Source organism: Salvia miltiorrhiza, chromosome 5 (assembly GCF_028751815.1).
Source record: "Salvia miltiorrhiza cultivar Shanhuang (shh) chromosome 5, IMPLAD_Smil_shh, whole genome shotgun sequence".
Lineage (NCBI taxonomy): Eukaryota > Viridiplantae > Streptophyta > Magnoliopsida > Lamiales > Lamiaceae > Salvia > Salvia miltiorrhiza.
In genome coordinates this window covers 6,176,206-6,196,122 of record NC_080391.1, presented here as the reverse complement: position 1 = coordinate 6,196,122, position 19,917 = coordinate 6,176,206, and the positions used below count along the sequence as shown (strand labels likewise).

Below are 19,917 nucleotides of genomic sequence, written 5' to 3'. Positions count from 1 at the left end.
TTCCTATCTCTTTTCGTGATACGTTTTCTTCGTAACAGCAATAGGAGAGACGGGAGCAACCTTTGCCTCAGTCTCAGCAATTTCTCTAATAACCACTCCCTCATTACTTGGTGCAGTGCCATTAAGCTTCCTCTTTCTTGCATCTCCTGCGTACCACACGACCAAAACAAACAAACATAATTAACTGATTATATTTGATACATAATACATTCATTCAATAACTATATAATATTCATCCATTCAAACAACAATATTCATCCTAATTATATTTCACATGTAATACAATACAAAAACAACAAACACTGTCATATAAACAAATAAAAGATAATCATGAAAAAAATGCATACAAATACTTGGATTGATTCATTACGATAAAAAAAGAACAACATCTGAAAGTAATACATTAAAAAAAAATTCACACACGGCACACTTAAAATTCATTTACATCGTCTAGAATATTCAGACTTTTTATATAAAAACCAAAATAAAATTCATACAAAAACCATGCCAACACATGTATAGCATTAATAAGTTCTCATGAGACAGTTACACCAATACATTTAGTTATTTATGTAGTTAAAACCTATCCCAAGATATGTCAGCATTACAATCAATATTTCATACATTAAATTATGATACTCTGTGCATTGTTTCAAACACTAATTGTTCACAGAAAAATTAATATACCAATACATCTATTTAAATAATAGGACAATAATAAAGTCCAACAACTAACCCTTATTAACCGGAGAGTCAGGAACAACATTTGCCTCAGTCCCAGTATTTTCTCTAATAACCACTCCCGCATTATTTGGTGCAGTGCCATTAAGCTTCCTCTTTCTAGCATCTCCTGCGTACCACCCAACCAATTTAACAAAACAAACTAACATAATTAGCAACAAAATAAAAATATTTACCATTATTTTTGTCACAATTAATATTATATGCTATATATGTTTAAAATGATAAGCAATACCAGAGAGGTTACTACTTTATTTTTATAATGCAACCATAATGAACTGATATATTATGTTTGATGTAGAATCAATTCACTCAATAACATTATAATATTCATTCAATTAAACAACAATATTCATCCTAAATATATTACATATATAATACATTATAAACGAATAATACACTATATATATAAAAAAAAACACTGCCACATTTACCTAAAGAAGAGTATCAGGAAAACAATCATCAAAATACTTATAGTTTTTCATATATATATATATCAAACCCTGCCTTTATAAAAAATACTTACAAATACTTGTATTAATTCATTTCCATATCAATGAACAAAATCTAGAATTTATAAAACAAAAATGATTCACACACCCACCAATTAAAATTCACTCACATTAACTGGAATATTCATACTCATCCCAAAATAAAATTCATTTAAAAAACATGGCAGCACATATATAAGATATAAAACATTATCCTGCATTATAACAATAGGACATTCATATTAACAATAATTTAATTGAAAATAATACCTTAAGCTATCTTTACAAACGAAGCAAATATTGGATCATTCCGATATTTTGATCGAACTGGAAAGTCAATAAAAAATAAAGTATTTAAAACCACATAGTGCAATTAGATATTGCGCCCCCTCACAAGTCACATGATTTAATGATTTACCTTCTGTTAAGATATTGCTGGATTCACCAATGTCCAAGCTTTTTCCAGCTTTATTCCTTAAAACATTTCCCACCACACTGCACAATCAATAAAAATAAATATTCATTGACGCATACAAAAAAATGCATACACAAATCAAATGCGAACTAATAAAAAACATTCCCACCGGTCCTTATCTCCCTTGGCTCTCCACGTTCTTTGACTTTCGAAGCTCTACGACGTGTGTAGACTGCCCCTTCATAATCTCCTAAACAACCAAAATCCATTGGAAAAAAAAAATCAAAAAACCTAAACCAGAAAAAACTAAAAACACAAATAGGGACCACAAAAAAAATATAAATCGAAAAATTATGCATTTCTTCTACTAGATCTAGCCATCTCAAACCCCAAAAAATATTAAATTTTACAACACGTGCTATCGGATCTATGCACCCAAAAAAACACAAATAGGGACCACACATTACTTCAAAACCCCACAATCTATATGAAAATTGAATTTTACAAAAGTATGTAAGGAAATCAAATGAACCCAAATACAAAAAAGTTTATGGAAACCTCAAACTTTACAAATCTAATCATTATAGAACAGATTTGCTCATCTCACCCGGTGTAGAAGCTTTAGTTCGTCCCATGGCAATCGATATTTTCGCACAATTGATGAAGGAAAACCCCACTCCTCCTTCGGCGGTCTTGCTTTGCTTTGGACAGAATGAACTTAATTTTTTTTTATTCAGAAGATATTAACTATTTTGTGTGGATACATAATATTTTACTTCAAGTTTTAGTTCATTCAGATGAATTTTTAGGTAGGAATCAATTAATTGAAAATCGTGTAACTCCCTTGAAAATAACGAGTTGTAATCATGGCAAATCTTCACTTTCCTATTTTTCTGCTGCTTGAGAATCGGAAGGGAGAAAATAAAAAATATGGAAGGTCAAAATTCAATGTCTATAATACCCTTACGTTATCATGTCTGCTGAATATTATATTTAATGGCATGAATTATACAGCCCATTAAAAAAGGTAATCCAGCCGTTGAATTTATTTAATAGAGGGTGTTGATTTAGTCTTATATTATAGACTAAGGGAAGACCATTGAATAGCACTACCCTATATATATATATATATATATATATATATATATATATATATATATATAGGGAGAGGTTCAAATAAGAACCACTAAATAAAATTATAACGGAGAACCATTTTAAGCCATTCGATCATCAAGATCTACGGTGGATGCATCATCTTGGTGGATGAATGCAGATCCTGGGTTCGAATCCTGAAGGAAGCAAAATTTTTATTATTTTCGGATGCATTAGATTTAATAGCGAATGCATTAATTTATATAGCAGATGCATTGATTTTAATGGTTCTTATGTTCTCACGATAAGTGTGGTTCTCATTATAACCACACCATATATATATATATATATATATATATATATATGTATGTATGTGTGTGTATATATTATACTCCCTCCGTCCCACCGAAAGTGGTGCGTATTTCTTTTTGGGTTGTCCCACCGAAAGTGGTGCATTTTCTTTTTTGATAATAATTTTACACTACAAAAACAATGTGGCCCCACACACATTTACACACCTTTACACTACGATCTTATTCTCCTTAAATCCTGTGCCCAAAAGAAGTGCACCACTTTCGGTGCGATGGAGGGAGTAATTGATTCATAATTTTTACACAAGAAATAGTTTTTCTCAAAGCTCATAATATATAAACCCTAGAATCAGAAAAGAAAATCTAGCCAGATATAATTAAATAAACAAGAGATAAGATTAAAATAAAAGCAATTGAATTAAATAAACTGATAAAAGTACTCGAAAAAGATTTTACAATGAACAAATCTTGAATCTTCAATCCTGCAGAAAATAAATCTAAGCTCCAAAAACTAAGAAAAATAATCAAATTCTAAAGCTAAAAATATTATAAGGTGTGTTTAATAGGTCAACAAAAGGACCTATATAGACATAGGGGGAAAACACATAACGGGACTCGAAAATACAGAGAAAAACTAAAACTTTGGGCAAAATTTGGACAATATTGGCGACCATGCTCGTAGGTCGCCGAAATTGTCCTTCAGGCCTTTATGAAATCGGCGGTCGTTGTTCCGATTCCCATTTTTCACTCAAAATCCAGAGAAATCGGCGATTGCTTTGACGATCGTCGAAAATTTTCTTCGATTTTTCAAAAAAATGGCTACCAACTAAGCGATCGTTGAGTTGGTCGTTGATTTTTTACTACTGCGTGCGACTTTCTTATTTCGAACATATCTCATTCGTTTGAACTTCAATTTTGCGACCCATTTATGCCGACGAATTCATATCACGATTATCTACGACTTTAATTCAGACAATGCATGTTTATTAATTCAACTTTAATACTTTTGTTAATTTCACCAAAGTACAAGTAAATATCACATTTCACAAGATAAAGCAGAGTCAGAGGGTTTTTTAGGACAGTAGCTTGGGTTGATTTGGAAATTAGGACAATAACTTTCGGACTTGTAAAAATAGGACACTAATTAATAAGTGTTGCACTCGCAGGACATTTCTCGGCTAATTATCGAATTTTTAAACTTTCCCGCATAGACCAAGCACATGACATCCTATTTGGAGCCGTAAAAATGACGTGCTTGCCACATAATCATCCCCTCCGTGCGGGTTGGCATGTACTTGGTCCGTGCAAAAAAGTCCCAAAATTCAATAATTGGCCCATATATGTCCTGCGGGTGCAACGCTTATTAATTAGTGTCCTATTTTTACAAGTCCGAAAGTTATTGTCCTAATTTTCAAATCAACCTAAGTTATTGTCCTAAAAAACCCTCTGACTCAGATAAAGCAACTCAAACACAAAATAATTATCAAATACTCAATTTCTTATAAAATTGACATCTTAAGAATATTAAACATCATAGAAAATTGAGTGTTATCATTAGTATAGATAAATAAAAATAGTAAGGCTAATCTTTTACTAATTTGGTTGAATAGAAATTTTGTGATATCTCTAAGGCTCACGATAATTTCTATCATTTGATAAACCTATCTTATTGAAAGAGTGGGCTATATTAGAAAATTCATAGTTTTAAGAATAAAAATATTAATCATGTATCTTATTGATCATGCAAAATAACATTTATAATTTTGGAAATCATAGTTTGGAGTATAACTAATTAACTATGTCCACTTCAAAATCATAGTTTGGAGTATAACTAATTATCACCCTCAAATTTTTTCACATATTTATACATCTTATTACCACTAATGGACTCAAAAATCAACTAACTATCACAACGTTTCCTAAATTATGGGGTCTATCATCCACTTATCAAATACATAGCTAATTACTTTTCTTAAAATTTATGTCCACTTTATCGAGGAAGAGTTTTTATGGACGGATGAATTATATTATATCATAAAAAAAATAAACAAAAATGACTACTGTGTGCATGTGTTGCTTATAGCGGTAGAGTGATTTATGTTTGAGGCCAAATGACTCGTATTTGATGAGTTTATCGTGACACAACCAATCTTTAAATTTAATTGTTAATTCATAAAAAAAACTATGTAAAGTCTCGTAAATTATGAATTACTTAGTATACATGTAAAACAAAAAAATATTATATATTTTAAATAAATAATTTGTTTAGTTTTAAATGCAATTAATTAGTTTATTTAAGATAATCGCAACAAGCTTTCATGTATCGCCCAATTGAAAACCCTAGCTACATGCATGCTACATTTTTTTAAAATCATTAATTATCGGTACCCATGAATAGGGTAGTAAATGAACCAAATAGCATTGAATATCGTAATTTTGTATTCGTATTTGAATACTAACCGAATCGAATTGAATCAAATCGAATAGAATATGTAAATTTCGAATCGAATATTTATCAAATACGAATATCAAAATTTGAATATCGAATCGAATACGAATTATTTGATTAGTTTACAATCGCAATGAAAAAGCGCGACTTGTGGTGGAAGAATGACTTCAATTTGAAATTTTGATTTTATAAATTGTAAAATTTTACTTTTTAAATTGTGAAGAATGACTTTAATTTAATACATGTTTATTATGATGCTTTGCATTTTCGCTTTTTAAAAAAATACTCAGTGGGGACGAGCCAAAGCTACATGCATGTATACTAAAGCTGTAAATTATCTTATCAGACTATTTTTCTTTGTACTCTACCAAATCTGCAATGATAACTGTGTGCCGAGAAGATGGCCACCTTCTACGGTCACTGACCGGCTGTACGCTAAACCGGCTCACGGTCTCTTATGTACACTAACCCTGTCTAACATCTAGATATAACATGATCCGAATTCGATTATAATAACTCTGGTGCTAGATAGGTATATATAATACATAAATTTTAAAATTGATAGGCAATGATAATAGTTCGCAAATCTTGTGTAACTACAATTTAATGTAAACTTTAGATTTTATATAAGAAAGCCCATGCACCTGATCGTGGTCCGACGATCTAGGTGATTCGGAACTATGGCTCACCTTCTCTTGTATATGACCTTCAATATAAATTAAAATTATCAATTATTATATAATACCATAATTATTTTATTATATTTCTTTTATAATATTATACTCCCTCCGTCCCACGAATCTTGACACGTTTGATTTTGGCATGAGAATTAAGGAGTTATAGATTAGTGTTTTAAGTGTGTAGTTAATAAAATATAAAAGTGATAAAGTAGGAGAGAGAAGATAATAAAAGTGATAAAGTTGGAGAGAGAAGGTAATAAAAGTGATAAAGTAGGAGAGAGAATATAAGAATTATTATCTTATTTGAAAATGTGTCAAGATTCGTGGGACGGCCCAAAAAAGAAAACGTGTCAAGATTCGTGGGACGAAGAGAGTACTATTTATATAGTAATTAAATATTTGTGAATATAAAATTAAATTCATCCAACAAAGTAATAAATTCACTGTAAATTTTACAATCTAAGAATAAAAAACAGTTCATAATTTATTTTAGCTCATTCAAACACATATATATATAATATTTAAATATTTAATTAGGTATCTACGAACATCGAATCGAAGCGAATAACAGAATTTTATATTTTTATTTAAATAATAATCGAATCGAATCGAATATAAAAATTAAAATTTTAAATTGAATATCGAATCGAACTAAAATATTTGATTCATTTGCAACGCTACCCACGATACATTTTGACATATTAAGACGGAACGCCGAAATTTGAATAGTGGTGGATTATATTTTAGGGAAAATCGCAAAATTGGAGAAAATGAAATGGTCAAAAATCACTCCAAACATGGGTGCCACAAATAAAGCGCAAAGGCCCACTACTACTCCTTTTTCTTCCCAAGAGTATTAGTACAATGTTATGGAGTATTTAGCAAGTGCCTTTTCTATCCATATATTCACCTTTATCTTCTCAATCTTCAACATTACTGATTCGCAGTTGCAACAACCCAAATATAAATAAAAAAAATACACACACATCCACTTTGCATCTGGAGATGGATCATCAAAACCCTAGTTGTTCGAGAGCAGACAGAAAAACCATAGAGAAAAACCGGAGAAATGAGATGAAGGCCCTCTACACCAACCTCAACTCTCTAATTCCTCCTCAATCCCATTCCCGACCTAGGGTTAATTGATTGTTTTCAATTTAGTTAACTAGTATACATTCTTCCTTGTGTTTTCCCATTGTCTTATGTATACATTAAGTGTGGTCTGATGAATTAGGAAATGGTTTCGTTGCCGGATCAGCTGGAAGCAGCGACGAACTACATAAAGATGCAGCAGGCTAAGTTGGAGAAGCTGAAACAGAAGAAAAACTGCCTTGTTTGGAGCAAAGGAGGGCCTAATAATTTACCAAACATCGATTTTCGTGTATCGGGTTCAGCCCTAGAAGTGGTGCTCATAACTGGACTTAATTGCCAATTCATGTTCACTCGAATCATACATTTGCTGCATGAAGAAGCCGCTGAAGTTGTCGCCGCTACTTTCTCTGTACTCGACAACACCGTTTTCCACACTATTCATGCCAAGGTGTCTATACTTTTTTTTGGGGGGAATTAATGGTTTTATATGGTTCTGATCAATTGTCTATATTTTAATTTACTATTTGATATTTGACAAGATTGGAGATCAGTCTGCACAGAATCATGGAGCTGCGGGGATTTCCGAGAGATTGAAGAAATTTGCGTACGACTGTATTTAGGCATTTTTGGTTTTGAATTTGAATAAGCTGATGATGAAATTTTGTGTGATTTTGACAAGAATTTGGTGTAAGGCAGTACTGGTCTCTTCTTCAAGAGCTTGCGCATATGAATTTATTAGTTCTACTGTTTTTGAAAAACAGTGTGATGTGTTATATATGTGGAGTAGAATTTTTCCAACATTTTGCAACAAAATGGAAGGATTAATGTGTCAATGTTTGCTGACAGAATACATGTTTTACTACCATCTAGTTAGATATATTTACAGGTTCGGCATGAAATTAATTGTTGGTGTAGTGTACCTAGCTAGAAGAGTATGCGTTATTTTATGAAATCAATTTATCAAGTATTTTATCATCCGTTTTAGACCTAATTTTTTAGCCATTCAATTCTCCCTGTATATTCCAAACTTCCAATAGAAATATATGAAGCCATTTTAGCAATAAGTTGTTTAATTGAGACTCCCAAAATATATGACTTGTGCCTATCCGGATATGGTTATAACAATTGTTTCTCATATGTACAATTGTTTGTCAGCATGTAGTCTGAGTGTGAGTTTTAATGTATGCACAGTGTGGTCAATTCTGAAATATCAGTTGCTTGATTTTACTAGCCAATTACCAACAACATAAATAGTGGATCAAAATATTTCATGTGATGAAACCAACATTGTTAATGTTGGGATCGAGCTCGCAGTGAGATTTGAATTTTTTGCAATGTGGGTGGGGCTTGAGGGATTGGGGAAGCCCTCACTGTATGGATCGGACCTATATAAATAGACGAAATTTATTCTAGGGTTTGTGGTTGATTCTTGTTGCTCATTTCTACCTTATTTTTAGCACATAGTGAAATTCTCTCATCTGTATATGTCACTTTTTTTTCATTTTGGGTTTCCACGTGTTCTTCATTTTCTATTTGTCTATAAATATATATGTGATATAATTCACCTCCTACGTACAAATCTAGAAATCCCTTTTTTGTTTGGTAATATTAATTGGCTAGATGGCTAATACATGCGTGTGGGCTTATCAAATAATTCAGATTATACATATATATCTTTACATAATTTTTCCAGCAGATGTTTTTATGTATGCAAATTTCAGATAGTACTATATATACACCAGAATATATTCATAAAGCATCCTGATCTACTCCATATGTACTCTTTAGAAATTGACTTTGCAATCATAGTCCCACATCAGCTCAGATTTATACGACGACGAAGACTTTATTTTTTAAGTGTAGAGTAAATATGTAAATTTGTAAGTGGTTAATTTCCAAAAACTATTACTATCATGCAGGAGTTTCAAACATAATGTTGTGATAGCGACGACATGTATACATGTTTGCAAATTTGTTTTTTAGTAGACGATTGCCAATTATGTAATTACTAATGCAAGCAATTAATGTCCAAGTATTAATTAGAGTAGATATAAAACTTTTCATTATTTTAGTAGTGGGAAATCTTTCCGCAAGTCTATGGTGTTTTGGGTTAAAACAAAAGACAATATTATGATAGTGGGCTCTGCAGAGACAAGAAAGAAAATTTAACTGTAGAGAGAGCTAATATTTGCTGTCCTAAATGGGAATAATTAATATGGTATGTATATTAAGGGGCGGTGCGGGCAAAAGTGGGTAAGCTGGAAACGTGGGAAGCGCCGAGGCCATGCAGTGTGGTGACAATTTCTACCCCTATTCATCATATATGCTCAAACCACTTCATGTGGAGTATAACTTTTTGTCAAATCTTACACCAAAGCCGCATATGTTGTTTTTTTCGTGCAGAACAGCACATGCCTTACACACACACACACACACTGGGGCGGAGCTAGGGGTGGGGTGGGGCAGGGGGGTCACTGGGGCCCACCGAGATTTTAAAAAATACTATATTTTCGTAATTTAATACTCCATCCGTTCCCAAAATAAGTTTCTCTTTGAGGACGGCACGGGTTTTAAGGAAAAGTAATAAAGTGTATTGATAATGGAGAAAAATATGTTATACTCCCTCCGTCCCATCATTTTAGTCCCTTATTCTATTTTGAGATGTCCCAAAAAGATAGTCCACTTTTCAAATTAATACTATATAAAAATATTGTTTTTACTAAATTAACCTTATTTAATGCTTCATTTAAATGTGAAAAGAATGTGTGAAAATAATAAATAAGGGTATAAAAGATAAAAATATAAAAATTAAATGCATTTTCTTAATATGTGTGAAAAGTGGGAGGGGACTAAAATGGTGGGACGGAGGGAGTAATTAGTATTGAGAGTGATGAAAAGGTGAAAAAGTGTTATAATTGGTATTGGAAGTGGTGAAAAAGTGAACAGTAAGAATAAATAAAGTATTATTAGTAGTGGGGTAGTTGTCCAAAAATGAAAAGAAAGAAAGAGAAACTTATTTGGGGACGTCCCAAAAAGGAAAAAGAGAAACTTATTTCAGGGACGGATGGAGTATTAAAAAAAAATATGATTTTATCTTCATCATTATCGTATTGAGTTATTTTATACTGTAATCGATATGTAAGCGTTAGAATTGGAGCTTAAATGGATTAACACAGACGTCGTCGTGTTTGTGAGGCCCAAACAACGTCGTTTTGTACAATTTTAATTAAAAAAAATCTTCAAATTAGAAAGGGATGTATCCTGTATTTACACCATAATTTTCAATATTTAGTAATTTTATTGTAAACTACATCGTAAAATGAACATTACGTGGAGAATTAATCCACATAAACTCCAAAGTCAACAATTCGATAATCGAAAATCCCAAGTTTTATCTAACTTGATTTTTTAAAGTTGTTTTGTATGAACTTGAAAATTTGTTTGAAATGTATTTTTGTAATTTAAATAATATTTATAATTATATTAATGATTATTATTTATTTTTAATTTAATTTAATTTAATTTTAATTTTAATTTAATTATTACTTTTATTTAAAAAAAATTGGACCCCCCTGGATCAAAAGTCTGGTTGAATGTTCTAATGAGATCGTCTATATGTGGTGACATCTTAGATTGATTTGTAAGTGTTGATTTAATATATCCTATGGCTGATATTTATCTGGATCGCAGCGAGAAAATTATACCTGAGTTCGAATCTTGGAAGGAGTGAAAATTTTACTAATTATTTAAATATCGTTATTCAACACTATATATTGTCTTATTCATTAGTCTCACGATCTCACGAAACATAACAATCTTAGTGAAACTTACCCCTATAGGGAGAAGAACCGTAGAGAACTGCAAATTAAGTAGAGAATGGAGAACAAATATAAAGTTACGAATTGTCTATAATTTCAATGAATAAATCAATGTATCTTATGAATAAGTTTTAGCCTGGGTTCGAAACCTGAGAGGGGCCAAATTTTATATTTTTTCTGTATTTTTACTAAATACACATATTTATTAGTTATGCGATATATTCATTAAATTTATAGATTTATTTAGTGTTCTCCATTCTCTACTTATTTGCAGTTTTTTACGAAACCCAACCCTATATATATTCTTTATTACTATAATGATATTATAAGTTTTGTTGTCAGGTGGTTTACACAGGCAATTACTAGCTATTTATTTTTAATGACTGGTCCGGCACAAAATTTGAAATTCCATTCTGGTGGAAGTTTCTATATATAATTGCATTTATATCTGGAGATAACCTTCTTTCTGCTAAATTAAGACTTCTAGTTCTAGCTAGCAATGCAATGTATAGTTTTAGCTGTAAATTAGAATATGGCAAGACCAACAAGAATCTGATACTGAAATGTACTAATTTAGGTAAAAACAGAAACTAAAATCATCTGAAAAAACTACATTTCACTTTTAAAAAAAAAAAAAAAAAGAGGAGACATTCACTTGTTTTTTTTTTTGAAGGGAAAACAAAGTTTGATATATATTTCAAATGCCCTGTTCTCTTAATTAGCAGCAGCCCAGACGCATAATGGTCCTCACACATAATTATGCGGCTCAGCAAATGGTTGCCGATAGGTCCAAATAAGGCCCAAATCAGACACACTTATGGGGAGATTCTATCCGTGTTGTTTTTTGTTTTTTCTTTCGTTTATAAGTTAAAAGCGTTATATTAAAATTAGCACAATTATAGTGTGTTTTGAGAGCACAAATTACAATAAATGGTTATAACGTGCATTTTAAACGGAGAAATGATTCCACCAAAAATATTGCATTTGACAATAAAGAGTTAAGTTTTTGTAAATATTGAGTATAAATGTATTTACAATATAAAAAAAAGTTGTACGAAAATGGAAACATTACAATTTTTATGAATGGATGAAAATAGTAAAAATATCATAATTTTCGTAGACAAAAGTATAGATATTAATAGAACCGAATTATTTTGACCTTTATCAGTTTCAACCCCCAACTATCTGCAACTGTGACCTTCTCCGCTTGTAATTTCTTCGTTATTATTAAACAAATAAATCGCATTGGGTCATACAACTCATCCTACCATGCCATAGATACCTAGCTAAATGATATAGCAGTAACAAAGAAATTAATTAATTAATGAAATCCATTTACAAAAAAGTAATACTCCATACTAAAAAATTTCAAATATATATATATAGAATAGTTTAATCACAGAAGATCTAATTAAAAACATTATTACAGACATCATGCTAATGACTTGTATAAAATTTTAATACCACTAAATTTTCAATATCATCTTGACGAACTTTCAATATTACAACTTTATAAAATAACCATAGATTAATATTATCTACTTCTAATCTTGCATGCTATTTCGAGAAAGTAATATTTTAACTTCAAGCTAGTATTAACCACTTTATCACTAAATTAACATACATACACTTATCAGCAAAAAATATAGAATTAATTGAGAAAGTTGCAGCACATGCATGGAAACTTCACATACAAGGGAGTTTGTGGAATCCTCAAATTTGGCACGGTGTGCGAGCGCGGCAAACCATAAGTATTAAACACCTAATTAATGAAATAATTGTTTCAAAATACAAGAACTTTCACACTTTTCTAATTTTGCACATGAATTTAAAATTCTGCCTTTAAATATACAAAACTTTTTTTTTGTCTTCCTGAATTTGCATATGATGAATATTTTCGGTGAATTATTTTTTAAAATATTTCGTATTGTTATAGTGGAATTTACCTAATGCCCAACTACGTCATTTATGAAGACTTTTGTGTAAGCCATATTGACAGTTCCAACTTCTACCTCAACTTGCATTCATCGAAAATGTTCATCTACGTATACATCCACCATAGATTTTGATGATACATCAATTATAGAGAGATCTTGATGACTAAAGAGATAAAAATGAATCTAAGTTCTAATTTATATAATGGTTTCATTTTAACCTTCTCCTCCCCTCATGTATATATATATATATATATATATATATATATATAGCCATAAAAAGAGCAAGCACAAGATACACACGCAATGGCTTTGGTCTCTCGTGCTGAATATTGGTGCTTCCTCCTCGCGTATGCGGTAGCGTTGGAGTGCATGGCGGCGGCGAGCCTCCCTCCGGCGAGAATGAAGGTGGCGGTGGAGGGCGCGGTGTACTGCAAAGTGTGCGTGAGCAACCCGAACAACAGCTTCCACGAGGTGGCGACGCTGGCTCCGCTGGAAGGTGCGGTGGTGAAACTGCAGTGCAACAACACAAACAAGGGCCCTTGGGAGGAGCAGATGAAGACGGACGGCCGTGCCGCCTTCTTATTCATGCCGGAGAAGGTGTCGAGCTGGGGGGCCCACAAGTGCAGGATCTTCCTGGTGTCGTCTCCCAGGTCGGACTGCATCGCCCCCACCGGCAACGTCCCCTACTTCGACTACACGCCATGGAGGTCCGGCTTCGCCTTGACCAAAACTAATACCACTTCGTCTTTGCAGTATTACACTACTGCTCGCCCCCTCCTCTATTATTCCTACTGGCCTCACTGTATCTGATCAAATTTCCCATCCATCTCTCTTTCCAATAATTATCTTTTCTTGTATTGTATGGCTTTAATTATTAATCGAATTCAACTGCGTCTAATTCTGTTTCGTTCAAATCAATACCAATTTCCTACTCATAATTTTTATATTTTTTATTTTTTGGCGGGTGTTGAGATTCGTATCAAAGTCATGATCTCACACCATTAATCTATAAAGCTAAAGCATAAGATGCAGCCTACATTCATATATGTTCTCAGAAACCAGCTCCCGTTGTACTTTTGAGAAAGGAAAATTGGTTGAGAAATAACCAACTTCCAAACTTATTTTAAATTTAAATATGGCGGAATGAGCCTAAACCCTTATCTCAGCCCCAGAAACTCCGGCATGCATGGGGGCCAATGCTCCGCCGCGTCCAGGTAGTTTGGCTGCCACATGTACTTAGTCTTGTATCCTGATATTGAAGAAGACTAGCACAGAGTCAATTACATGTCTTCAACTACACAAAAACTATCACGGTCAACACCCTCAGCAAGTTTCAACCCAATTGACATATTTATTAATTATCCATCAGTGTATACATATATACGAGATTGAGGGGATGTATTCCATTCAAAATTTAAAAGATTTTTTTGTATTTCAAAAGTCGATAGGCAGGGACGGATCTAAGAATTTAATTAGGACCGGGCGAGATTTCATCGGATGTTTTTAATGAATTTTTAGTAAAGAAAACAGACCGGGCGACCGCCGAGATTCATCAAAATATATACATATATATAGGTAATAAAAAAAATTTGACCGGGCGACCGCCGAGGCTGCTCGGCCTCTAGATCCGTCTCTGTCGATAGGTATTCAATTTAGATTTGAATTTTTTTTTTAAATCTGTTTGTATTCATGAGTTATGACTCTTAAATATTCATCGAAATCTGGTGATATTGAAAATTTGTAGGACTTTAATATGTCATGAACTCTATATATAGGATTCTAATGCCCTAATATAAATACAAAATTCCTCCAGAAATATCACCTCTACATAAGAGGTTTTGACATTATCCTCTCTCCATTATCATCGACGTTAAATTTTCTAGCTATTTTTTATCTTTTTTATTCAATTTTTTTTGCTCTCTTCTCTCAAATATTGACTATTGTTCTAAAATGGTGCAGTGAAAGAGGATTTTGACAGTTTTTTTGCGAATAGATATAAGGACATTTTTTCTCTCATTTTTTGGCTTTCTTCTCTCAAATATTGACCATGGTTCTGAAATGATACAGTGAAAGGGGATTTTGACAGTTTTTTGTGAATAAATATAAGAACACTTCTCAATCAGATGTATTTCCTAAAAAAAAACAAAAAAAATGGTCCCTTAGCCAAAAAAAATTCCTTATTTTTTCTCAATATATATTTATAAGATTTTTTTTAATGAATATATATTTATAAGCTTGACCAATCTATATATATGTATAAAAGCTAAATCAATTTTCCGTCAAAATTTTATAAAATCTATGAAAATAGAGATACATCAATCTAACATAATTTGTTAAATTCTACATAAAATTAAACGATCCATGAAATTAACAAAATCCTCATATTATAAAAAAATGTCAAAATCTTTTAAATTCTGAATTGAATACACCCTTTAATGGATTAATAAATGGATTAATATGGATAAATATAATTATAATAATAAATAAAACATGGATCTAAGTATCCATGCAGATGATGGGCGGTGTTTTAATTGTTAGCCAATTTTTTCCCCCTCCTGCGAAATTGTCACATATTTATATACATAAAAACTCATAATAAATGTTAGTAAAATGGTTAATGATCTTTTTCTAGTGTCAGTCATGATTCTCTCTTTCTTTATATATTTATAATAGTTGTGGTTTAAATGAAGAAGATAATGTTACTGTATTTAATTGTTTTTGGAAGAAAAATTTAATTTGAATTTGCCTTCATTTTTTTGGAACTAATCTGAAATTTAGTGAAATTTTTTGGAGCAAGTAATGAAATTTTCGATTTTGGTGGGAATGAATCCTTATATGCTTTGTTTTATATGCAAATTATTTATTGCAAAATAATTAAAGGCATTAATTTCGGAGTGATGCTAAACAGCCACATTGTGACCACCCACAAATCACTAGATAGAAAATATTTTAATTTATTTAACTTACTTTTTAAAATAAAAATAAGATTTAGTAATTTTATTATATTTTCTACATTGTAGTTATTTTTTGTAACTTTTTTATTTTTATTATAAAATAAATTAAAAATAAAAGATGCCGTTTATGTGCAGATTATTAAAGGCTTCAATTTCAAAATAATTAAAGGCAGATTATTAAAGGCATTAATTTCAGAATTTTCAAATGCAGATTATTAAAGGCATTAATTTGAGAATAATTAAAGGCCCCAGTAAATAAAATTAATTTTAAAACTAGTTGTTATTAACACTATCTCTACAAATATTTAAAAGTTGTTATTAACACTATCTCTACAAATATATATTTATTTCATTTATGCCTACTTTAATAATTTTATTAGAATTTTTATTTACTCTCAAACGAGACTCATTTTTGTGGACAGAGCTAGCGAATGAAGTAATGAAGTACATAATATAGTAGTATTAAAATAAATGGAAAAAGAAGATAAAACAAATAAAACCGTCAACTGGTACTTCTTTTGGACGCCCCATGTTTCCACAATTGTGTACTTTGAAAAGTCGACTGTCATTATTTGGAATATAATAAAACCGTCAGCTGGGAGTAGTATTTTTAATTGTAACCACTTTGGCATGCTAATAAATCCATGGCCTAACTTTTCTGTGTACAATTGGAAAATCCTTTCTCAGTCATAAATGACATATATATAAATCCCACCCTCTTCCAGTTAATTAATTACGTTAATTCATTCATGGCTTCTCTTCTACTTCTTCTCTCCGAGCTGCTTCGTCATGAAAATCTCGACAACCTTATCTCATCCCCTTCTCCCTTACACGCCGCCGGTGCGCCGCCGCGTCCAGCCACCAAGACCGCAACAAATCTGACCGACAAATGCAAAAGCTATGGGCAGGATCGATTTCAAGAACAACTTATTCCTCGGATCTGCCTCGACTTAGTTTGGCCCTAGCCGATCATTCACCCTTAATTTTACATTTTTCTTTTTATTTCTTCGTCTTCTTTTTTCATTTTTTTTTTCTTTCATCTATGGACCCATCGCTTCTTTTGTTTATTGCAAGAATTGTGCGTATATATATAATAGTATCAATTTCTCTCTCTTTTCTATATATATGTATGCGTGTGTGTTATGATTAATTTATGAGAATATTGTATGGATATATTAACTCCGTGGTTGTTGGTCAATCCTTGCATATTTAATTGCTCCGCTTTTCCGGAAGGTAGCTTAGGAGGATCATTAGGAATATAACGTGACTCGACATGGAAACTCACGCGTAGAATTACTACTTTTACATCGAGCTGAGAAAAATCTCAACTTACCCACGGGATCCAATGCACACAGATCCGTTATCTAATCAAGGATTTTCATGTAATTTAATATAGTGCGTTGATCATCACATGCATGGATATATGAATAGATGAGAGTTGAATTTGAATAGCTAGCTCATCGATCATATTGCAGCAATTGTCAATAAATAATAGGGCTATTTCGCGCTTAATTAATACAGGAAATCAAGTTTGGTTCATTTCAATGTTTCTCATGAAATTTGAAATGATCACAAAATACATAAATTTTATGTTTCTAGCAATTTGACCACGATTTTAAATCACGCCCAAATTAAAATTGGCATGGCATTTCGAATGGTAAAGGTCCAATGATCGTTATGTGCGACGTGGAACTAAAATGAACCCCTCTTGAGAAATTAATTAGTACATAGTCCCAGTTTTATCTATTATATTTGGTCCATGGACTGATACTGCTTAAGCCCAAGCCCAAGAGATTTAATGTTATAACTTCACTCCATGTTATTTAATTATAATATCCCTCTCCTAAATTTATAATTAATTATTATTGGGCCAGAGCTTCAGTACTATAGCGCTTAACATAAAACATTTAGAAAAATATGTGTGTTCTTAAATATCTCTCTAATAGTTGCATATTTATTACTATGTAAGTCGATCTTAAATGACATTCATTCGTGTGTATTGTTTTGTTATAAATATAGAATTATATATCAAGAAAATGATAATACATTAAAAAAATTCATGAATTTACAAGCTCTTCTGACTCGATGAGTTGGCTCAAAATCCGAAAATTTAGGGTTAGAGTCGAAAATTTCTAACCCGGATAAATTTCAACAGCATTTAATTCGATAGAGCAGGCTAGGGGGGCTAGAGCCCCCTCCCAAATTTTGAGTTTTTTTTTTTTTTTAAGTTTTAAAATATATATAGATATATATATTTATACCTATTATAAAATAATTTGTTTTATGAAAGAGTATTTGGTTATTATATTCTCTCATATATACTTAATTTAAGGATAATTTTGTTATTTAAAACTATATAATCTATGAAATATTGTTTGTTATTATTACTATTATACTTGTCTTTTAATAAAAAATGCCTAATATGTATGAAATGCTAAAAAAAATTATAATGTATTGAAACTAATTTGTAATATATAGAAAATATATAATCTATGAACATGTTGTTTGTTATTATTATTATATGCTTGTCTTTTAATAAAAAATATCTTAAATATACGGAATGTCCAAAAAAAAATTTGTCATATATTGAAATTATATAATCTATGAAAATATTGTTCGTTATTATTAGTATTATGCTCGTATTTTAATAAAAAAAATACCTTAAATATACAGAATGTCCAAAAAAAAAAAATCTCGGGGGCAGCCCCCATACAAGTTCAGCCCCCGAACTTAATTCCTGGCTCCGTCCCTGGTGCATACTGATATCGATCAAAGAGGGTTAATTACATGTCTCGAAACTACAAAAAACAATCGCAGTCAACACCTCCAGCAAATACTGCACAGTTGACGATGTCCAATCCATTTCTTAGTTACATTTAAATACGCATAGAATGGATTAGGTAATCAATTCCCGGCCGGCCGTGAAGTGTGGTGATGGGTGGTGTTTGGTTAGGTAGTCTTTTGGGGATTTATCTGGTATTGTGCAGCTGCATGGGCGCAGGATGGCTCCGGCGAGGAAGAAGGTGGTTATTGAGGGGTCTGTGAGTTGCGTGTATTGCGTGATGGAGGGGGGGCCCGGATCAGTCATCAAAACCGACCTTCTTCCTGGTTAATTAATTAATTACCTTCTTCCTTAACTCCATCTATATATGTATCAATCAATCCATGATCACACTGATAGGTATCTGAATTAATTTGCTGCAGGTGCGGTGGTGAAACTGCAATGCAACAACTCGAGGAAGGGCAGTTGGGAGGAGCAGACGAAGACGGGCGGCAAGGGCGATTTCTCCTTCACGCCGGTGAAGGTGAGCAGTCGGGGGGCCCACAAGTGCCGGGTCTTCTTAGTCTCCTCTCCCAGAGGTGTCTGCCCACTCATCATCTCCGACGGTGCTGTCTTGAAACCAGCCCCACCAAACGCCACCTCCCCCTTTCAGCTCTTCACTCTTCAACCTCTCTATTTCTATCCCGCTCCCTACACTTGCCTATGAATTCAATCATCTCTTTCTTTTTTTATTTTTACTTGTTTTTCAACATTTTCAATAAAGTATAGCTAATTCGTCTCTGTTTGTTCAAATATGCTGAACCGACTGCAATGAAGGAAGTAGATGATGTGATCAACGAATTATTCTCCTATATATATTCTCTTTTCTATTTTCCGAGTTTGGAAGAGGATAATTCAATGACACTTATTGTACCAACTTCACATCTTTATTATACTAGCTTGTTGTATATATTTTTAATTTAAGGGTAAAGTATAGTTTGTGGTTCCAACTTTTTAGTAAGTTTTAATTTTAACGCGAAAAAATTGAATCAACTCATCAAATTCTCGCATGAATTATGTAATAAACGAGTGTAATTATAGAGCCACGATACATATCGGAGGGAGGAGGGAACCACGGTACAATACCTAAAAAGAATAGTGAATTTTAACGGACGA

At 32.1% G+C, this 19,917-nt stretch overlaps 2 protein-coding genes across 2 annotated transcripts; both read left to right on the top strand.

Moving 5' to 3' along the window:
• The first annotated feature begins 6,951 nt into the window (after positions 1 to 6,951).
• On the top strand, positions 6,952 to 8,104 carry LOC130985506 (transcription factor bHLH162-like). The gene is made up of 3 exons (XM_057908505.1): positions 6,952 to 7,316; positions 7,414 to 7,719; positions 7,811 to 8,104. The coding sequence occupies exons 1-3, from the start codon at positions 7,185 to 7,187 to the stop codon at positions 7,889 to 7,891; spliced, it is 519 nt and encodes a 172-aa protein (XP_057764488.1). The 5' UTR covers positions 6,952 to 7,184; the 3' UTR covers positions 7,892 to 8,104.
• A 10,635-nt stretch (positions 8,105 to 18,739) lies between these two features.
• Positions 18,740 to 19,655, top strand: LOC130985505 (uncharacterized). Its single transcript, XM_057908504.1, has 2 exons — positions 18,740 to 19,088; positions 19,185 to 19,655. The coding sequence occupies exons 1-2, from the start codon at positions 18,983 to 18,985 to the stop codon at positions 19,466 to 19,468; spliced, it is 390 nt and encodes a 129-aa protein (XP_057764487.1). The 5' UTR covers positions 18,740 to 18,982; the 3' UTR covers positions 19,469 to 19,655.
• Positions 19,656 to 19,917: the final 262 nt, after the last annotated feature.